Source organism: Helicoverpa zea, chromosome 14, assembly GCF_022581195.2.
Source record: "Helicoverpa zea isolate HzStark_Cry1AcR chromosome 14, ilHelZeax1.1, whole genome shotgun sequence".
NCBI lineage: Eukaryota > Metazoa > Arthropoda > Insecta > Lepidoptera > Noctuidae > Helicoverpa > Helicoverpa zea.
The window spans coordinates 11,424,625-11,447,375 of NC_061465.1; the positions used below are offsets into that span (position 1 = coordinate 11,424,625).

Sequence of the window (22,751 nt, forward strand, 5' to 3'; positions counted from 1 at the left end):
GAATTGCTCCCAATACCATTTGCATCCTAATAAAATCTACATTCTTGTCTCGATGGTTTTTGGTTTTGCATGTTACTCCAGACGCGATTTTTGGAGAGGGGTATCCAAATGCACCGTTAATCCTGTGTCTTGATCTGGTCTAAACATTTTATGTCCTGTATTTGCTAATGATATTTATTTTTGTTACAGGTAAGCCTCAAATGCATATCAGCATGATCGCCTAAAGTTAGTAAGATTCCACTATCCTGACGCTACTATTTTGCACATAAACCACAACGTAAAATCGCAAAACGTATTTTTTCTCGCCACACAAAAAGTACCTAATCTCGAACGCTACTACAAAGTTCAATGACCTGCTAAAGCGTATTCTAAATCAACACTAGAGTTTCAAGTGGAGCATAATGGACGTACAGATGTCAACAAACATACTGAAAAGCTTTTACCCACACTGTGGAAGTACTGGTATTCAATCTCACTTAACAATAGCCACTTCCACGCCTGTCGAACACCTTGCCCCAGAAACTAATTAGTAAACAATCCTAAACATAAAATAACTTAAGTCGCATTGAGGGGACCGGACTCAGAATGTATTCTTTCGTCATGCACCAATATTGTTACAATACAAACTCAACCTTGAAAATATAACTGTAAGATCGTTTTTGCGGTGACGGAACATATTGTTTACGTTCACGGGTGAAACGGAGTGCCCCATAAGGTATGTGGGAGACGACGGGGCTTGTCTAAAGCCGTGTTGACACGATACGGGTGTGCGCGGTGTGATTTCGTATTCCAACTAGTTTGTAACGACAGACTATGGTCTGATTTTACTCCAAACGGCCACTTAGGCGAAGGAAGCGGTATCAAAGATGCTGCAAATATAGCGTGCAAGGAATTGTCAATGCAGTTTCAACCAACTGCTGCAAAAAAAACTACATGCTAAAAATTTGATGACCTCATATTCAGAGTATTTAGATGTATTTTCTTAAATACTACATGATATAAAAACTTTACATTTAAAAAACCAGTTTGCCGAAATGGCAATGATATAATTTCTAGATCGATCTTGTGTTGTCCGCCATTAATTAAGTTTAGTTCATCTTTATCGTTCTATGATGTTTCTGTAGCTAAATAGAAGTAAAACAGATCACTATCATGTAATAACATACCAGTGCGATTATCATCAACCGCCAGATGAAACGAAATATCTGTTATGTGAGCACAATTAAGATAAGTCTTCATAAGACCTCGTATAAGGCTTAATCGAGTCCCAGCCAGAACTATTAACTTTCGACCGTCTACTATTTATGGGGATTTTAATCACACCGATGGACTGTCCAGCGATTATTTACCAATTAAGAGACTATTAACATTTATACGTCTATTTGACGCTCCAAAGAAATGTCTAATGGCACATAAGGCCTCGATTATTTGCACACTTCTATGCAACTAATATCGATAATGTTAAGATTGTTGAAAAAAAAAGGATTAGTCAGTAAGTACGCACAGTCCGACAAGTATCTTAATGCAAGCGTTTTCCAAACTGATTATCACAAGAAATGGTAGAAGAAACAAACTCACGATCGCCGACTCATTTAAAGAACATTGATCTTTGTTATTCTCGTTTCTTAGAACCTTAGAACTGGTAACATCTTGGTCTATGCTCGTAAACAACATTTTTCGCGCGTGAAACTATCTGGTGCCTCCGCGTCCAGACCTACGACCTACTCTTGTCGTAGAGGTGGCAGAATTCATGTAATAAACGTAAAAGGTAATATTATTGAAGCCGCTCTGCCATTTAAGATTACTATGCAATATATTTCCATATGTGCTGAGCTTTAAAGAGGCATTTATCGATTTTATGGATAGTGATTTTAAACGAGCATGCCTTTACGATTAGTGTTTTGTTAGATCAATTTATTAAGCCGCGTTTTGTGAATAGGTTTTATATTAGCAGATGTGGTAATAGCAGTGGTGTGTGATTCTGCTTTGATTGCAAATGCGGCAATAAAAATATTAGCCAGTATTAACAAAGTCCAAGGTATCACCCTTTTGGGAGCTATTTTGCTACCCACAAAAAATGAGTTATGTAGAGCCAAACTTATAATGCTTTTAACTTTCGTCGCTTTTAAAAATAAAATTCAGAAAGCCTTTCTCATCCCCGACCATTTCACGGGTGTCGCGAGCAATGAAGAAAAATTATCCAAGCGAGAAAAAGCCTTTAGCAGCATAATGTATTTAAAGTACGCTGTAAAAAACAAAATAAGCATTCAGTTTCAGATTTCTCAAGATTTTAAAAGGATTCTGAGATGCTACTCGCAGCTTTTTGAGATACAATTTTGAGCTTAAACAAATTGCTTGGATAACACTAGAATCTTTTTTCTTCTCATACTTATCTTACTACTTGAATTACATCTTTGCGATTTACTTTGATCAAATCTCTTGTGGCTCGTAATGTATTGATTTCATACAACTGTAACACCAAACTGTTATGTTATCGCGTGTTAAAAATTTGCAAATACTACTTACGAATACTAAAGCAGTTGACAACAAACTGACATTATATTGTTGTATAAGCGTTTTTCAACAAGCCATCACGGCTTACTCCATCTACAACGTGTACCACCATTTTGAATCTTGTCTGGTGGAAATAAGAATTAAATCTACGTAAGCAGTTTGGAATGCTCCCGAACTGCACTGGACATGTATAAGAATCCTTGGCAATTTTAACTTGCAGTTAATTTTCATGTTCTCTACTAAAGCTAAACGTTTTTACTGGCAATATTGTTTGCTGATTACCAAACCTTTGATGTTGATTGAAGTACGGAATACGGTAATGTCTTTACATTTAATTCTCAATACTCAATTTAGGATCGTATGATGATACACAGGAGCATACTTACGAGTCTCAGTAGCCCCCTATCCTTCTCTTTATCTTGGTCACTTATCATGATATCTGTCCCACTAAAGTCTACTCAAGCCACCATAAAACTTCTTATTCTTAGATATTTTTTTACCCACAACAACTCAAGCCCCTATAAGAATATGTTTACGTTTAATAGGCATGTTTACTACCGTTCTAGCGGTTATGGCGTAAAGCATGGTTACTCGTAAAATGCTATCGCTGACATGATGGTTTATGGGACTATAATGGACATTGTCATCAACCTGTCTGGGTTGCTTGTCTGTATCGAGTGGTCCTTTTTTTACATGCTTAGATGTGTTGGGAGTATTTTTGTCGAAACTATAATATGACTGGTTCTGCCGGCGATGTCTGTCTATAGGTGACACTGAAACAGACCCAAGGATTAGCGCGTTCGAGCAACTAAATAAATTCATTAGCTTTTATAAGATTGGTATCGATTAGTCTCAAATGCTTTTTTTGGATTTTTTTCCCAAGAGAAATCATCCATCGTGTATTTCATGTAGGCCTCTATAGGCATTTTTGAATGTCAAGAATATATAAAATGGATTCTAGTAAGGAAGTACATATATACTTCGAAGTTACACGCTTGAGCTGGAATCTAACCCGCACACTTGAGAGTCAGGTGCTTTAATCACTATGCCACGACTTCTATAAAATACAACAATGCAATGTATAAAGAGAAAACGATCAAACATTAGAAACCGATTTCTATGCACAAAGCCGGCCTATAAATAATAGCGACTGGTGACAACTGGCTTAGCATTCAATGACCGAAGTACAGAAGCCAGTTTATCCGTCTGTCGCCAGTGGCGCCTGACTATAAATACGACTTCATACTAACTGTTAGACTATTAATATGGCCCGGTTTTCTTCAGAAAGCTGGTCTCTAAGAACAATGTAATTTGTTAGCTTTTACGCCGTCTAATTGGTTGTAGATTCTTGTAGGTATAGTTGTATATGTTTTTGTAAGTTGTAAACCTGTTGTGTTTTTTCTGCGTTGTGATGTTTTGTAAATGGTCAAATAATTGGTTTTGGATTGATTGGTTCTATAAATAGCTCTTGCTAACGTAACATTTGGATAAATGGTACGGTTATAGTAAATTAATAATATTTTTATTTATTATTGAGGATAGCATTACTATAGTATTTTTTTGTGATTTGAAAAGAGCTTTTCAATCCAATGCCATGAACAAATCTCATGCAGCAGATTAAACCTCTTACTAAATATTGTAACAGTAACAATTCTATAAAGAAATATCAGGATATAATATTTATGACACACTTTAACAACTTAAACACGAATGCCCACATAAAGTCGTAAACGCACAGTGGACCTCTATTCTCCCGTCATAAAAAAGATCAACGCACAGACAGCAATTCTGATGCATATCAATTTGTTGAACTGTATGTTACGTGGGTGGGCTTTTGAGGCGCCGAGCCAACTAGCTCCTGTTCCTGCTTATCAAGTCCTTGTTAATGTTATGGCGAAAGTATTGTTTCTTACTAACTAATGTTGAACTGCTTAAACGATTTAGGCTCATAGCAGCACCAGAATAGGTCCAAGAGGGTCTCCAAGAGAGTTTAAAAGAATCTTTATTAAATAGGCTGGGCTGTTGATGTCAATTTTTTTATTTTACATAGGCCTTCACAGGCTCTTATGAAACTTCACACTAATTGCACAGTTCCAAAAAGTTGCTCTCAATGGAGAAAAGCCGCCAAGAAACTCCATGGAAACTCTTTAAGAAAGGAATATGTTCACAACGAATGAGCCATTTCTGATGGCATTTCCTCAACCTCGAACAGAAACTAAACTAAATATTACCAAAGAAGGCACACTTATTTCTTCATTATTTTATATTTGGGTTATTCTAAGTTAAGAAGTACTTTCGACGGCAACGACAAAAAAATACGTTTTTTTTTCAATAAACTTTACAAATAACCTATTTATCACTTAAAACTAAATGTTTCCTACGTGGTCACTAAAATTTATTGCAGAAATGTACGTAATTAAGTCACAATAAGCTCTAATATAAGAAAAATGTCTCTCCCCTGGTCTGTCCCCCAACCGACTTTATTTGTAAATCAGTAATTATGAATGTATTAAAATTCAATAATTATTTTAAACTGTTTAATTTTATAGGTACAGTAAACTTAGTAATAGTATTTTACAAGTAAAAGTGCTTTTATTCCAATTCTTTAAAAAAAATATGAACACCGAAATTTGTCCACCGAGTTTCGTGTCTCGTCCCCTGGTCTTTTGTTTTCGTTAAAAAATCAGTTTTGCTCTCCTAGTCTGTAGAAGTTGTGACCTTGAATGCATAGTGTGTAACGTGAAGTTAGCAGCAAACGGCGCATAAGCAACTGCGCCGCCTTTATTGTCGGCAATTTCGACCACGCCACTCGCTGGGTGCAGAAATGTTAAGTGAATGCAGTCTTTCCTCTGGTAAGTTTTACATTGCAATTTTTTGTTAAAATAATAACATATACTTCAATATTTACTATGAATAGTGTGTACATTGTTATGTTTGTGTGTGAATGACGTGCGCGAAATACTTTTACGGCTATTTTAGATTTCTATCGAAAATGTATCTCCCCTGGCGTATTTCCCCTGGCTCTTTTGATAGCAGGGGAGATACTTAATGTCCAGGGGAGATACATTTTTACGCGTTTCCATTAATACTTCTAGTTTTCTCTAATCCTTTACTTGGCGTTATGCTTATTTTAGCTTTACAAAACAATATTACGTTTTATTTACAGAAAAATGGCTTGAAAAGAAGAGGATAGCAGAACGATTACGATATCAAAGAATTAAAAATGACCCGGATAAGTATTTCAACGTTGTACTTGTTTTTTTGTAGCGTTGGACTGCACAGATTTAAGTGGATCAATTTCTTCCGCTTGTTTTTTTTTTCAGGTTTCTGGCTTTTATTACTCGAGTTGACTTTTGCTGCACGATTTCCCGCGAAGCAGCTGGCCTACTAGCCGCCATACTGCCATCGTGGGATCTGGAGGCGAGAGTCTTCTTGCGACTGGCGCGAGGAGGCTCAGCGCTGGGGGGAAAGTCCGTTGCCGCGGCAAGTTGTCGCGCAACGGGTGGAGCTCCAGCGCGATCTCATGGTGGCTTGGAGGGAGCGACTGTCGCAACCCATTGCAGGGCCCGCCACCATAGTGGCGGTAAGTCCCCTCTTTGAGGAGTGGCTCGGGAGGAGTCACGGCGCCCTCACGTACCGCATGACGCAGGTCCTCACCGGACACGGTTGTTTCGGGAGGTACCTGCATCGAATCGGTCGTGACGAGGCGCCCGGGTGTCACCATTGTGCGGACAGAACCGAGGACACGGTGGACCACACAGTCCAGGAGTGCCCTGCGTGGGAAGGGCACCGCCGGGTCCTCGTCGAGGCTTTAGGCGGCGGCGACCTCTCGCGTCCGGCCCTGGTTCAGGCCATGGTCCGGGGCGAGAGGGAATGGGATGCCGTCGTCTTTTTCTGCGAAGCAGTCATGCTCGAGAAGGAGGCGACGGAACGTCAGAGAGTTCGCACCTCTCATCCCGGCCCCCGCGCTGGAGCAGGTAAACACCACGGGCGCCGGGTGTCGCGAGATGACTCCTGGCCACCGTAGGCGTGGGTCTGTGGGCGGTGAGTTCGGGTGGCTCATCGTCCCTCTGTCTGCTTAGACGACAGACCCGTGTCGACAGCGCGCGTTGTTCCACGCGCTCCTCAAAGAGATGTCAGCAACCCCAGTGGGGCCCAGCAGGGCCAAGGCCTGCCGGGGCTGCGGGTTCTTCGAAAGAGATACCGCGGCCCTGGCACATAAAAGACCTACGACGGAACACGACGGTTTTTAGTCAGTAAGAATCTGACACTCCCTCGCCGCTGCTAACCCACAGCGGGAGGGGTCATTTGATGATTTTTGACGTTGTTAAAAAAAAAGTTGACTTTTGCTGTGCTGCCTGCGTTCGCTGTTTATATTTTGAGGAGGCGGTGGGCCTTCATTATCTGACATGGTGGTGTTCATCATCTCAGCCATAGGACGTCCACTGCTGAACATAGGCCTCCCCCTTTGATCTCCACAGATACCTGTTGGAAGCGACCTGCATCCAGCGTCTTCCGGCGACCTTTATAAGGTCGTCTGTCCACCTCGTTGGTGGACGTCCTACGCTGCGCTTGCTAGTCCGTGGTCTCCACTCCAGCACTTTTCGGCCCCATCTGCCATCTGCTCTGCGAGCAATATGGCCTGCCCATTGCCACTTCAACTTGCTAATCCGGTGGGCTATATCGGTCACTTTGGTTCGTCTACGGATCTCCTCGTTTCGGATTCGATCACGTAGAGAAACACCGAGCATAGCCCTCTCCATAGCTCGTTGAGCGACTTTGAGCTTTGAGATGAGGCCGATAGTGAGAGACCACGTTTCGGTGCCGTAAGTCATCACTGGTAACACACATTGGTTGAAGACTTTCGTCTTGAGGCACTGAGGTATGTCGGACGAAAAGACATTGCGTAGTTTCCCGAACGCTGCCCAGCCGAGTTGGATTCGGCGGTTGACCTCTTTCTCGAAGTTGGACCTACCTAATTGGACTACTTGTCCTAGGTAGATATATGAGTCAACAACTTCGAGTACCGAGCTTCCAACAGAGACTGGGGTGGGCTGAACATGGACATTTGACATAATTTTCGTCTTGTCCATGTTCATTTTCAGGCCCACCCGTTGTGAAACTCGGTCGAGGCCCTCGAGCATCATACTGAGTTCCTCCATCGACTTTGCCATGACTACGATGTCGTCGGCAAACCGAAGGTGAGTGATGAGTGATGTATGGTGGTGTTACAAAAGCATTACTCATATCTTGGAGTGCTAAACGTCTTCTACGATTTTTTGCTTTTTCTCTCCATATTTTTAGCAGACTGGAGGCTTTTGAGATGTGGTGCTGGAGGAGGATGGAGAGAATTAGCTGGACAGAAAGAGTTACTAACGAGGAAGTACTAAACAGAGTAGGAACTAAGAGGCAACTATTGCAAAATATAGAGAATAGGAGAGGAAGAATGATAGGACACCTTATACGTCACGACGATTTTATCAAAAACATCGTGGAAGGGAAGGTCGAAGGAAAGAGAGGAAGGGGTCGTCCAAGATATAGCTACATCAAGCAAATTAAAGAAAAGGTGAAGGTCGTGACGTATAAGGAAGTCCAGGAGTTGGCGCTAGATAGGTGTAAATGGAAGGAGCTGCACCGACAAGAGCTGGGCTCTTAAATTAATGATGATTTCAAGTTTATACTGTTATTCAAAAGAGAATTTTTTGTTTCTTTTTATTATTGTTTTTCATGTTTTGAACCTAGCACATAAGACTGCTAAGAAATGAAAAGTCTGATTATAAATAATTCATAATTAAAATAAATAAAGATGATTCTTTAAATTAACCTTGTTATTTTTTTTATCTCTTCCCTGTTCATGAAGTATCTTCCCCTGTACACCTTGTCTCTCCCCTGTATTGTGTATTTCCCCTGATCACTTATAAAACGAGATAAAACCAAAAAATTGACTGGCCCCTTTGTAAATGTATTCAACGTAGCCGTTTACATTTAAAAATGTATACTTAAGTAAAAATATATTAAAAAAAACTCGTGCCGCCATTTCATACAACGAATTACCTCTTAACTTAGAATGACCCATTTACCGTGAAAGTATTATGTCTTCACACATTGATAATACTGTCTGGTATTAAAATGTTATTTCACAACTTTTCTCACGGCTCCACCATAATATTTACTTCAAATACAACATTGTGTTATCCTGTATTATTTTCCGCAAGTGTAATCACTGTACCAGTGACGTCCGTCCGTTAGTTTCCTACCGACAAACTGTCATTACACTTATTAGCATAGCAAGTGTAGTTCAGGCTCTATATCATAAACATTGGCTTTTAAGTTTTATGCTCGCCGAGATTAATTACAATGAAAACGGCTTGCATGTCTCTGAGGAGATTGGATGAAGAACTGGCTTAGATTGGTGATTTAATTGCTTTTACATATTGCCATATTCCTCTGTTGTTTATTTTGTGCCACAATAAAGGAGTCCATCCTTTTTTGCCTTCTAGTTATCAATCTTTGGATTGCCTTTCTTTGAATGTTTCTAAAATAGTTTAGTTTTTTATTTCGTCCATGATATGTCCAAATAGTTATTGCTCTGTTGTCATGTTTGACGTCAATTAAAGAGGAAGTATTTGTGCATTTGCGGAAACATTTACGAACATTGCTTGGAATCTACTGTAATAAAAATTCCCAATTACCTGGAAGTAGGTAGCTTATCACTCGACTTCATTGGTGTTCAAGACTGTAAAAAGTAAAAAAAAAGCTTTCTTTCCAACTCTGAAATTTACATTAGCTGGATCTCCCTAATCCTTCGAACGGAGTCTGCCACATGCTCCCAACATTGATATTCCTATACGCTGGGCTCTGCATTTTCTGTTACGAAACGTCCAAACTAAGCGGAAAAGCCTTTTTATTATTCTTGTCTCCACAATATTACATTAGATGCCCCTTCGTACACCACATTGGTCTTATTTAAGAATGATACTATGTATTTAAATTTTGCCAGAAATACTGTCACAAATTCTTTTAACAATAAAATCGTTATAGTCAACGGCATCATAGATTGCAACAATTAACATAAAAAGCCCTGATTCATCTTATTCGCGATAAAAAGGTAAACAGGTCTTTGTTCACCTAATTAAACATGTCTACCTTGCTAAGGACCACAAACAATGGCGTCTGAGACCCAAGCAGTGCGCACTACAGCTCGTTATCACAAGGACCTTCTGTCTGCTTAATTGAAGAACTTCTCATCTCACTTGTTTTTGTCTCCCTTCGCTCGCTCGGCAAATGTACCAGCGTCATAATTAATGCAACACTCCCAACATGGTAATTGTACGAGACGTATGTTTGGCTATTATTAAGGACCCTATTAGCAGTATTAAGGGCTTGGGGGTAATTAAGTGTCGTGTTGCTACTGTTATTTAATGTTTGGAGCAATTTTCAGGTGTCAAGTTTGTGTATGATTTTGAATGGTGTACAAAGCTGGGGCTTTTGATTTTATATGCTATGTATGAACACTGCGTGTTTAAAGAAACCAGGTAGTAGACATAAATAACACGCCCACAGTCACCTATGTCGGTAGAACCAATATTTTTCAAATTTTTTTCCTGATTCCTTGTGACAAAGAACTTTATCCGCCGATTGCTCAACTATAAACCTAGAATCATCCTTATCAAAATGGTATGTTCTTCAGGATTGCGTGCATCAGTCCTTGAATAAATCTACTTCGAAACCGTCGTAATAGGCAAATGTTACCGGCAATAAAACAAGGATTCAAAGTCCATTTCCAGGGACGACAAACAAACTGTTTCTCGAGGGAACAAAGAATAGAAGTAATAGCACAAGATGGTTGTCATCAATAACGTTTCCGAACAAACAAGTTTTATTTTAGGAAGTCGTTTGTCAATGTCGCCATGACTCCCCCCTGTTCCAACAAAAAGCTGAGGTGTTATGAATTTATAACGCGTACTATAGTTTTAGGACCAAACTAAAGCTATAACTTGCGAGAACAAGAATTGTATATGTGGTCCGCCGGTCGTTTGGGACAGACCCTAAAAATTATTTACCACCTCGCATTTCTTTTATGCAAAAATGTAGGTCGAACTCTCGACGCTAAGAAATTGCCATTAACTTATATTAGAAAGAAATAAAATAAATGGGTTGACTACCAAGGGGTTTCTGGTAAAATTAGACTTTGTTACGAAACGTTACTGATAATTTGCAACGTGACTACCATGAAGCTTAAAGTCCAATACTTCTTCGTGTCGATGACATGTCTTATACTGAGACTACATTTTGTCAGCCCAATATGCCGCCACCGTTAGTCCAATACTTTTAGCGACAGAAGAAAACGTGAATTTTCTTTGAAAAATATCTATTTACTTACACCGCTGCAATAAAATTCGTACGGTTGCAATTTTCTTCGTCAGCCACCTGTCCATTCCCACTAGGTACTGCAAAGACTTGATTAAAATTTAACTTGGATTTAGAGTCTCTTGCCGCCTTTAAGCTGCATTTTGTATCTAAGTAACAGTGCTGCTGAAAGTTTAAGTATTCCTGGTCGCATTTCTTAGAATGGAATAGACTGAAATTCTGCTACATTTTACTTCCAGAGAAAGTATTAAATTGCATCCGAGACAATACAATTCTGTGCCCTCATAAACATAGAAGACTCCAGAGATACAATCGCTTCTTATTGTCTGCTGCTGAGATATTATACCCAACTGACCTAGGTTATATAAAAATACAGCGAACAAAAGACGCGAATGTAAACTCCCGTCTGGAAAATATTCAAATATATTCTCATATTTATTCAGGAACAAGTTGAAAAATAAGTAATAAGCTACACGGCATCTTGTATGAATTTGGCAAGCATAAATGTGATGGTTACGTCTGCCGCAGTAATGTGTGCAATAAAAATATTTTTGTAGCAGCGAGGTAGTCGATTGCGAAGTTACCAAGCTCCTAAGTACCTTTCAGTTTGAAACACGTTTCTAAAAGCAATGAAAATATTTACCGTGTATTTGGGCACGCTGGTACATTTTACTTTTGTATCGATCTATAGATTCTGAGTAACATGGTTTATGTAGCCGTCCACGTCTAACGTATTTCGTGTTTCACCATAAAAGCATTCAGGTATATAAACTGAACTTTCTTTTAATGTTCCAAACTTTGACATTAATAATACAGTTTATTAGGGTTTTGCATACGTTGAAACCACTTCGACCACGGTGGGCTTCTAAACTCTCGGCAAATCTTGTAGAAACGTTTTTATAAAGAGATTTTACGAGACCTGTCACAAATTTTGTGTGAAAAATAACTCTTTGCCGTGACTGGCACCGACTTGATCCCGTTTACGGAATTCTTTTAACCTTCTGGCAATGACAACGTTTTTTTAGCGCGAAATAACAAAAAACCGGGTCTCACCAGAAACCCATTAGGGCGGAATGGCACGGAAGTTTGGAAACAAAACCCTTTATTCCTCAGTCTTACGCCCAATTTCACTTCAAACATCCCTAACACGCTTCTATTTCCATATTATCTACCCTTTTGGTACATAAAACAGCTCGGCGCGACGTGTATAGCTTGATACAAACAACCCTCGCCCTTTCTGCTTTAATGCCACGGTTAGAGCCCATTTTCGATTCTCGTCGGTATATTTTAGGGTGAAATTTTCTTTCCAGAAGAATCTAAAACTGAGCTGAAATAACAGACGCTAGGGATTAGATGAAACGATGCGTTCTTAAAGTTTTCCGTCTAATCTTCGTAACAAATAGGGTACCGTCTGCTTCTGGGATTATCTACTAAATATTCAGCAGTTTTAAATTGTTTTCTTCAATTTTAGCTTTGAATTTTACAAATATCAGAACATATTTTTGTCTGTGTTTATATTATTGCCACCCTTGTATGTCCATGATGTCCCTGCTTAAACGGAATAGTAAAATACAGTAACTTCTAATTAAACATAATGCAGACCACACACATCAATAGATAAAGATTACATATTCAATCAACTGCAGATAAGCTTGGATTAAAAATAGACCTTCGTTATACGTGGCTACACTACGGTATAGCCCTAATCTATAATGACTAAGGTCACTGCAACGTACAACGGCATTCTGGAACTAAACATGACATGACCTACCATTGTTTGCAAGAGCGAGACCCACTACCCATAGAAGGCTATCTCTATCTACCCTAGAATATTAACTAAGTCTTCATACCGCAACCGTGATCTTCGATATTATTGGATTATATAGAAATAGTCGCAAAACAGTCTTGTATGGCTTTCTTGTTTTCGACTTAAGTAGCAACTGCTTTATAATCCATAGTTGTATATACTTGACATATTTAAATGTGTCGTTTCATTTATTTCGCATCATTGCACAATGTTGTATTATTCGCAATCATCAAAATAAACAGCTACTGATCAAACATTAACTTAACTATAGGTAGTAAGTTTTGTTTTAACTTAGTTAAAACTTAATTTGGCCTAGTTGACATTTAAAATGGCGGGCCATTATCAAAACCTAAGCAAGTGGAAACGCCGGGAAGGGTCACGTCGCCCTAAAAAGACATACAATAATGTGACCTTATTTGTCATGTCCTTGAAAAAGGTCAGGTGCGTGCTTCATCACTGCAGAGAAGTATGATAAGCTCTTGGCAAATGAAGTTTATTGAAATTCTTTATAAGTAAATCAACTTCAAATTAAAGAAGATTGGCGAACTTGTATGTAAATTGGGACACATTGATAAGATTTGTACATAATTGAAACTTAGTACTACTTGTAGATCTATACAAAACTAACAAAAAAGCAAATGGATAATGAGTTGCAAAAGTTGGAAGAAAAAAGTTATGCAAGGTAGAAGATTATGACCTAAAAATCTCAAAACGAAAAGAATATTTGTGAACTAGGAACTTGGTGACCTGGTTTAAACTATAGATGAACGATGTTTTAAAGATCGCCTTCACTGTTTGTTCAGCCTAGGCATCCGATAAAAGTGTGGGCAGTGAAGTAATCCACAAAATCGCATTCAAATCCCAAGTTAGCCGTTGAAAACAAAACCAAACATGGAACGACAGAACACAGCACTGACAGCAGCCTCTAGCCACAAACGTTCCAATTTGCGTTCGCACAAAAAAGGTTAGCAATACCTACAACATGCTAGCGTTGTAATTATTATTTACTAAATGTGTACTTTGCTTATTCATTGTTGCTGTTTCTATTTTACTTTTTAAGTAAAAAATACAAGAAAATAATAACTGCCAAACGTTGACGACTTGTGGACGTCACACGTTCAGCGATGAATCTACTGAATAATTAACTATGAAGATAGGAACGTAATCAGTGACACACGATGCGTTCGCAAACTGCATGTTATCTAATTTTTAATAGATTTAGTTTATTTCTAACTTTTAATTCCCATGAGCTAAAAACTCAATATTTTTTATATAAACCTCTATCAAACTTGTTATTTAAATTCATATAGATTTGCAAATAAATGATCTTTAAATCATGTGGGTACATTTTCGCCATTCTTCTTTGTCGGAACTATACACATACAGAAGTAAAATTACATATGGCAAAGAAATAAAATAGCCTTATTTGAAAGAACTATTTCAACACATGATCTGTATGTTGCAGACCGTACCAAACTGTAAACTGTAATCCATTATAAGCGGAACTAAGTTGGAATGTCACTTTCATACATCAAGCCCTGCTTATACTGGTTCTGACGGCGCAGATTGCGCCTGATTGTGCGAACGTTTTCGATACGACTATCATTCATCTGTCACTCCTTATAGGCAGCCTTCATACATCGATCACTCTGCTGCCGGCTCCGTTGCTAGTTCACTAGAAAGTTAGAAACACTGTCCCATATCTTCTAGCTAGCTTATTTCTAGGCTTAAAACTGTCAGGTGGAAGGCCAGTCTTTAAATGAATTTCATACGTTCGATGGATCTGTTAAAGACAGGTACACGATAATTGAATTCTATACACTTAATTACTTGGTATTCCAAAAATGCATTGTAGTACATTCATCGGATCAGGAACCTTGAGAATTAACGTATGTTAATAGCGTATCCAGACACAATCGGAGTGCATGGGAATAAGCCATAAAAACAGCAGGCTCACGTTCGCTTCCCTCAATAAACTAAAAATATTATTTTTTTTACTTGTGTATTCTCTTCGGAGGAAACATTATGTATGCACACAGGTAGGGCCTACCGCTGTTCCACGTGTAAAATCAATACATATGCTAACACGGTGTCAATTTATGTCCTAATTCGACAGTACTCCCCCTGTATGTTGATTAGCTACGTTTGATTATGTAACGTTGTTCATTCATGTATTAATTAAGCAGTAATCGATATTTCCTCGCTTGAAACAGATCTCAATTCTTATTTAAAATTGATAAAGCCACATAACAGTGCTGCTTAATCATCCTCCGAGCCTTTTTCCCAATCATGTTGGGGTCGGTTTCCAGTCTAACCGGATTCAGCTGAGTACCAGTGCTTTACAAGAAGCGACTGCCTATCTGACCTCCTCAACCCAGTTACCCAGGCAACCCGATACAACATGGCTGCTTAATCCATTACCCATAAAAACCTTTGCAAATGTCCTAACGTCTATCCTGTTATATTCTATCTACACTTCCCATCTTTACTTCCTCAAAAATACTCCATCAAAGATCTCTCGAACGGAGGAACCGGAACTATATCCTGCCTAACCTCTGAATAATTCATGACATGTCGAGTCGCGTGCGCATTGATTGACGGCGGATCGGTGAAACTGATTCCTTGAACGATGACATCAGAACTTGTGTGTCTGAGGAAAAAGTTGTGTCGATAAAACCGGGATTTGGGAGTGCCGTTGATACTGAGAAAAGGACCTCCTTATGAAAATAATGAATAGTAGAATAAAACTTACTGTCGTTAATAAGAAAACGAATGATTAATATAAGAAATAAACCTGGGAATTAAAGGGAATTTCCATAAAGAAAAAAAAGTCGCTCAAACCGAATCGTGCCAGATGCACCATACCCTTCGGCAACTTCCTGAGTGTGTGCTTATGATATTAAAATAAGATTGCATTTTATTTACAATCTCAAATTCGTACCCGAACCCGGGCATTCCCGTTGAATGGATTTCAAGAACAACTTCTGTCTGGTTTTTACATTTGATATCGAATCATGGAATCTTTCACTAACCACGTCATCAATATAGAGGTATAATTCTATGAACGATGAGTGATGTGAAAAACCACGCCGAAGTTTTTCGGCTTCGTAATCTAACAAGTCATTGGTAAATCGATGAATCGATTGATACCATGTCACGGTAATTTGCCAAGTTTTGTGATGTATAAAAGCAAATTAATTATATCGATAAAAGAATTATGAATACCTTCAACATTGTATCATTATGTCACCACACGAATTGGACAGTGGTCCCAATTCACAGATGCAATGATTACTGAACCGGCCACAAAGGAATAATGACTACTTAAGCCAAATTACTATCCATCATTTCAACAGATATATTGCCAGCAATTTATCCGGCATCACCAACAATATCGTCATGTCACCATTTTCGTACAAATTGCTCATCAAAATATCGCCGCTTAATCCTCATTACGGGCTGTTACAATCGGTTGTCAGACTGACGTGCCTGCCTCTACCTTTTGTAAGATGATGGACGTGTGAATGGACGGTGTGTCGTATGATTTGCGTGTCTGTCAGTGAAGGCTTGAGTGTGTTGGTGCCTGGAAAATGGTGATATTGGAGAATTATTTTCAAGTGATTGTTTGAAACTCGTACTAATACGATCTAATAGGTATTTGATGCACAACTAAAATAGGGTGAAAATGCAAAGATTAGGTCGCAGTATCGAATGAACAGAAATTGCAGATTCACCTAAACTTCCATGTCAAAACTTTCATACAAAACCATATAGATGTTGCTTTTGCAGATCAAAAACCCCATTAGCCAGCAATATTAACGAAAAGGTACTAAAGACAGCCATTCAAAAAGGGGGACATTGAAAAATCTTCCACTGCATAATAAAAGCAACAAGAGGGGTCAATAATTACCCGAGTCGATGCAAGTATGATGAAACCAGCTCGGAGCATAATTTCATTCCACACCAGTCGTTAAGCCCGAGAGGCGTGGCCATCAAGGCCTATATATCATCAGATACGTTAAGACCTGGTGACATTTTCTTTAAAATTACTCCGAATGGTCTGTTTTATTTATTGGTAGTGGAAGGGGAAAGGTGTGTCCTCGTTAGTTAAAAGCTAGTCTAAGGAAGGGATTGGTCTCTTTAAAGCACATACTTTTACATTACGGCCTTACTAACATGATGGCCCCTTTGCTTTATACATATTTGTCATAACTTCTTCGGCTGGTAACACCTACTTGCTTCCCTCATACATTATGGATCGAGTTATCAAAATAGACCTACGACGTAGTTTATTTTTATATAGTTGCTTATATACTTTAGTCTTATATTGAGCAAGTTCTAAAATATACCATCGAGTACCTATATAGAACCTTCTTGACTATACATATATTTACCTAATCAATATAAATGGTACTTGAAACCCTCGTTTTAGCGCGCCAGTAATAAAAACTGGAACGAAATTACAAAATAAAAAGTAAATATCTAATTTTGCCTGAAAGCTTTCCAAAATAAACGCTGAAATGTCTAAACTTTTTGGGTTGAATGCAAACGGCTATTTGTAGGTTTGAGCAAAAAGTTTCACAAAGACTGAATCCACAGAAAGCTCCCACTAGCATTTGTTGTTTTTGTATGGCAGAAGCTAAGAATATGTAAGTTTGCAAATATTATAATGTTTTCCAGAATGATCGGACTCCGATATCGGAAAACTTGCAGCAATGTCATAATTTTACTAGACAAGCATCGATTTCAGGCGTTTCCCTGCAGGGGAAGTTGCCAAATATGTGGTCCTCGCTTCAGACACATATTTACTCACTAAGTTTGAACACTTAGGACGTCTAGCGCCCAAACGATTAATGACACCTGCTATAGAATGGAAAGCAGAACTTTAAGAACTTATATTAGGAAGTTAATCTACGTTCGGCATGATTAAACACAGCTGTGTATGACCGCGGTTCCAAACTTATCATTAACCAGCTGTTCCCGGCAATTCCACCTGCGAACCGAGGGAACTTCTACTCGCACCTGGTTAAAAAGTAGCCATCGCCTTTTCTCAAGCAGAAGACCTAAAATACTTCATACACCAGCATAAAACTGTTCTGTATGCCATCCTTCTTATTTACCAAATGGTAAACAAATAGAAGTTACTTTCCTATTTCAAACAACAAACTCATTACACATTTCAAGCGTACCATTCATTCTTTACGAGCATCGTACGAGGCATATGATACTGCACTCTGAAGTCTCAATTTTCAATGAGCTCGTTACGAAGTCTTTTGTCTTTCTGGTCACGTATGCCATGGTGGCGTGGCATGGGAAATACGTTGCTTGAAGGTCGACTTCCAATTACTGTGGGGAGAGTTCACTTAGTGCAAGTTGAGATTAATTTGGAGTCCTAAGGTTATGTTAGGTTTGGCATATCAATGTGTAACGTACCTACGTATAGTGGTACTTATACTTTCAAGAAAGACAGGCAAGGACTTGTGAATTTAACTTTAGATTCGATTTCTCAGTAATAAATAATAATTGAGTTTGAGTTTGATTAAACAATAGAGGTTATAAAGGGAAAATACTTTGTGCCATGATTTGTCGAATTGAGACATTTTCTATCTTAATTTACAGCAAATATTAGTATTTATACAAATTAAAGCATTTCACCTACCAGCTAATTTCTGAGTTCAAATTAAAGACGAAATACGACGACACCCTGCCTGTCTCACACGCATTCCAAACCACTTTATTATCAATTCGAGGGAATACCTGCGATACTCGAGTACTTATGAGATAACAGAATCGCATTATAATCTCAATAGCGTAAACGATAAGCCAGGAATTCTGTTAAGTATTTGTAACTACGAAATTACGAGAAAACGTGTAGCTTTTAGCATACAACCGGAATTTTGTTTGGGTTTTCCTTCATCGTTAAATTGAGGCAAAAATAGCATTCTTCATTCGAACCTACCAGTCTTCAACCACATTAAACATGTCTGTGACCTCTTTTCTAAAGATTTTGCAGTCAGTATTTCCACAGCTTCAGGTCAGGCCATAAATAAAGAATCTTAGCCAAACTCCAAAACTTATATTCCACACTTCCTTTCCCCACTTTTTATCCGAATCAGGTCAAGCTTCGGAAGTACATAAATCAATGGTTTCTCGATTACGGGATATATTTTATCTAGAAAGATCGATGGTATTCTTATGGTAATCCATTCTTCACTGGAAGAGAGGATTCCAGATGGGTTAGTTCCCGCGGTATCTTTGTTAGCTAAGTGAAATCGATTCTTCAGTGTTGTCTGAAGTAAATGCGCACTTCACATTGTACGTAATATTATGCCTCTTTACGTTGAAGGGTTGGGTAGAAGTACCTGTACCACACCCACTTTTTGCCAATCTTGGTAATGCTAAAATTTTATGGCTTAAAGGAGAGTCTAATACTGTCAGTTGGGTACTAATCTAGTCTAGATAACACATATGTATGTATGCTATTATTGAGAAGTCAATTAGCAACACTTCAGTTGTTCTTGAAATGTATCGCTAAGCACAATACTTTTGTGGTGATTTTGAAGCACATCTATTGCCAAAACGCCTCAATTTTAAAACCTCAAGATTGAGATAGCCTTGTTCGATTAGATTAATGATGCAGACAGATCTGATCACTTAATTGGCGTCCGCGACGATTGCAATTGTTGAGCAATTATCGTTGATTTTGATTGATTTCCGTTGTGAACTACTTCACAAACAACCCGCCGACGTAAACATGCATTCTGCTATGTAGACTAAACATAGAATAAGGTTACATGTTTCCCTCATTTTGTTTACACTGCTGATCAGACACTCAGAATTCTGCGACATAAACTAAACGCGCAAATTCTACGCTAAAATAGACTCTATTTCAAATAGAAGTTCGTGGTGTGGCGTCTCAGAAACGTCAATTTACTGCGCCAAATTAAATTGGTCAGCTTGGAAGCCTGACGTTAACGTAGTTTGCAAAGGGTAAAATAGACGGTACTTTTGCTAAAAAATAAAGTTAGCACTTCAATTCATTCACCAAATGGTGATACGTTTGTGAGAAATCGAGAATAACTTTTACTGACACAACACAATATAGTTGTGCTAATTAGTTCAGTAATTAATATAAAATGTAACAAAAAATATGTCACATTACATTGTGCATTCGCTAAGGTATAAAATTAAGAGCGTTCGGTGATCTTCTAACGACCACATTCAATTTCTTTAATTAGGTTTTTTGTTAGCGTTTCGCGTTTTGTCTTCGCAAGGTTTTTTTAAAATGTTTTGCTGTCAGTGTAATAACTTCATTTATTGCATCAATAAGCACTCTGTTTTTAGCGCACCAGAAATGCTATGCTTTCTAAAATTGTGATTGTAAACCATAACAAAATTTGAAGCCAAGATATCCCTTACAAAGTAACAAACCTGCTTATAACATTAGTATAGATGGCGAGTATCTTACACCCTGCTATTGTACTTTGTATGGGCTCAATATCCAGAGCTCCTTCCTAAATCGAATTGTACGGAGTATTTGTGTGGCCAAGTCGGTCTATATTTGGCTGAACACTTATAAAACTCGGCCAGCCGACTCGAATAACGCGGCATCGATTTATGGAGCCTTTGCATGTGAGCTACTTGGAACACGAGACGGAATTCCTGAAGTCCCCGAGCCAATGCTTCAGGGGGTCAAGGGTTTTTTGTGGTATTTCGCCATATAAACATTAGTTGTGAAAAATATTTTTCTAAGGTATATTGTCCCCTTATTTCTGCAGATTTATTATCCCCTGTTCTTCTTGTCGCATTGACACTCTTGAAAATTGGTCGGGCCTGAATTTACACACTTAAAAACTGCTGGACATGTTAGAATTAAAAGACGTTTTCTTGAATATCACATTGACTTCTCATTCTCATTAACGATCCTTCCAGTCCTAACAAATAATTTTCTCTAATTCCAGTATTGCTGAGCGAGGCCATTCTGCCAGATGACCAGTTGGAGGACAAGACTCTCAAGATCACAGACTTCGGTCTGGCCCGGGAAGTGTACAAGACCACCAGGATGTCGGCCGCGGGGACTTATGCGTGGATGCCGCCTGAGGTAAGATGGAACATTCTAGAATATTTTGATAACTAATAGAAAGAGTCTTCTCCTTAAAGCTGTTACAGGGGTGATAGAAAAACCTACCCCGAAGCTTACCCCGAAGTAACTGTTTAATTTGGTTAGGAATTAGTAATTTTATGGTTCAAAGCGTTGGGAAAGTCAGGCAGATAGGTGAATCAACTGCAATTTTGCAGAATGTATGATTTTTTCGGATTCGCCTTGGTGTGCTTGTGCTTTCTATTGATTTAGACTTATGCTTCAAGCATCACATTAACAGTATGAAATATTGCATGTATTCTAAACCTAATTATAATAAAACATGTCAGTACAGGACCAGTAACTATGTCACTCCTACGAAACCCAAGGTGAGACGGGCAGATCGAAATCAGTGCCCACACCGCGTGGCCGTGAACCAAAATATGTTACTTTATGAATTAATTACTGTCCATACACTATCAATAGTTCTTTCATTGTTCGGGCCCATATCGGGCCTACACGGTACACTGGTGAGTATAGATACGGTCTCACGTGGATTAGGCCCACGCGCTCCGAAATTAGGCTATGAACTTTCTGGAAATGTTCTTCTAATAACATTTTTTTGGAGGGCATGAAACAAGTGATTGAATCTCGGCTGAATCCGGTTAGACTGGAAGCCGACCAACATAGTTTGGGAAAAGGCTCGGAGGATGATGATGAAACAAGTAATTGATTGAAAATATAAAGTCATTATGTAGAATGGAAGGACCACTAATTTATCATGCACAATTTTTATGAAGTCAGAATCTTGTCATTCGCTAAATCCTCATCTATTTTAATACTCTTTATTCATACTTTCCTGAACAAATTCCAGGTGATAAAACACTCAACATTCTCCCATGCATCGGACGTGTGGTCTTATGGTGTGCTTCTATGGGAACTTCTCACCGGAGAGACCCCATACAAGGGTATAGATGCTTTAGCAGTCGCCTATGGGGTCGCTGTGAATAAGCTCACATTGCCCATACCGAGCACCTGTCCTGAACCCTGGAGGGTGTTGATGGAAGGTAGGTTACAGGAAGATTACTTTTTACTGACAGTTATGAATGGAGTTGTTTGGCAATTTTTTGGGGGAAAGCTCAGTTTTCAAAGAGCATTCTCATTCAAACTTGGCCGCTAAAAAGCACTTTTTGAACTTACAAAAGACAGCTCCCAAAACACCCACTCTTCACTGAATGTATTTTATTCATAGCCCCAATTAAGGCTATTGAAATTTTAGATGTTTGTATACTGATTGAATTTCTAACTACCAGCGATGCTTCTAGTGTTGTTAAATGACTGTAACCACCATTAAATCTTTCTGTGATAGTTAACTATCACAAAACGATAATCTTTTTTATTTTATTTATTTACTGTCATATAATAACTATTTCTTCACAACTTTCTCCAGCGTGTTGGCGTTCAAACCCTCGTGAACGGCCACTGTTCCCCGAAATCCTGGAACAGCTAGAGAGGATCAGACAGTCGGAGTTCACGCGCGCTCCCCACGAGTCCTTCCATACCATGCAGGACGGTTGGCGACTGGAAATTGAGGAGGTTCTCCGAGATCTGCGGAGAAAGGAGAAGGTATTATGCAGGCATCAGTATAAATGCTACTTGAGGGGTATTTTGCTGTGAATTTCCAGCTAAGGGTTAGCTTCTTCTATTTGTAAACATGCCAGAAAAATTACACGCATATCCCTAATGTAAATTGGCCGTAAACCAAGCTTTTAACACATTCGATTTTATGAAATCGAATTTTTCGTTTATAACTTTATGCCAAATTCCCATCATTTAGCCAGCTCTGTGGAAAATACTTGCGATTGTATTTTCATGACGTGAAGAATGCTGAAAAAATGTGACCTAAGTCTCTTATTTAGGACACGTGGAAATATTCGTAAACACCGTTTTATTTTCGAATAAAATCAATCAATATTATGC

General features: G+C 38.7%; 1 protein-coding gene across 1 annotated transcript in view; it reads left to right on the plus strand.

Moving 5' to 3' along the window:
- The window catches only part of LOC124636699 (mitogen-activated protein kinase kinase kinase 11), a 54,834-nt gene that overhangs the window by 19,585 nt on the left and 12,498 nt on the right, over positions 1-22,751 (plus strand). Inside the window, exons 3-5 of the mRNA XM_047172861.1 lie at positions 20,653-20,792; positions 21,646-21,838; positions 22,222-22,397. Of these exons, the coding sequence (XP_047028817.1) occupies positions 20,653-20,792; positions 21,646-21,838; positions 22,222-22,397 (509 nt within the window). The remainder of the gene's footprint in view (positions 1-20,652; positions 20,793-21,645; positions 21,839-22,221; positions 22,398-22,751) is intronic.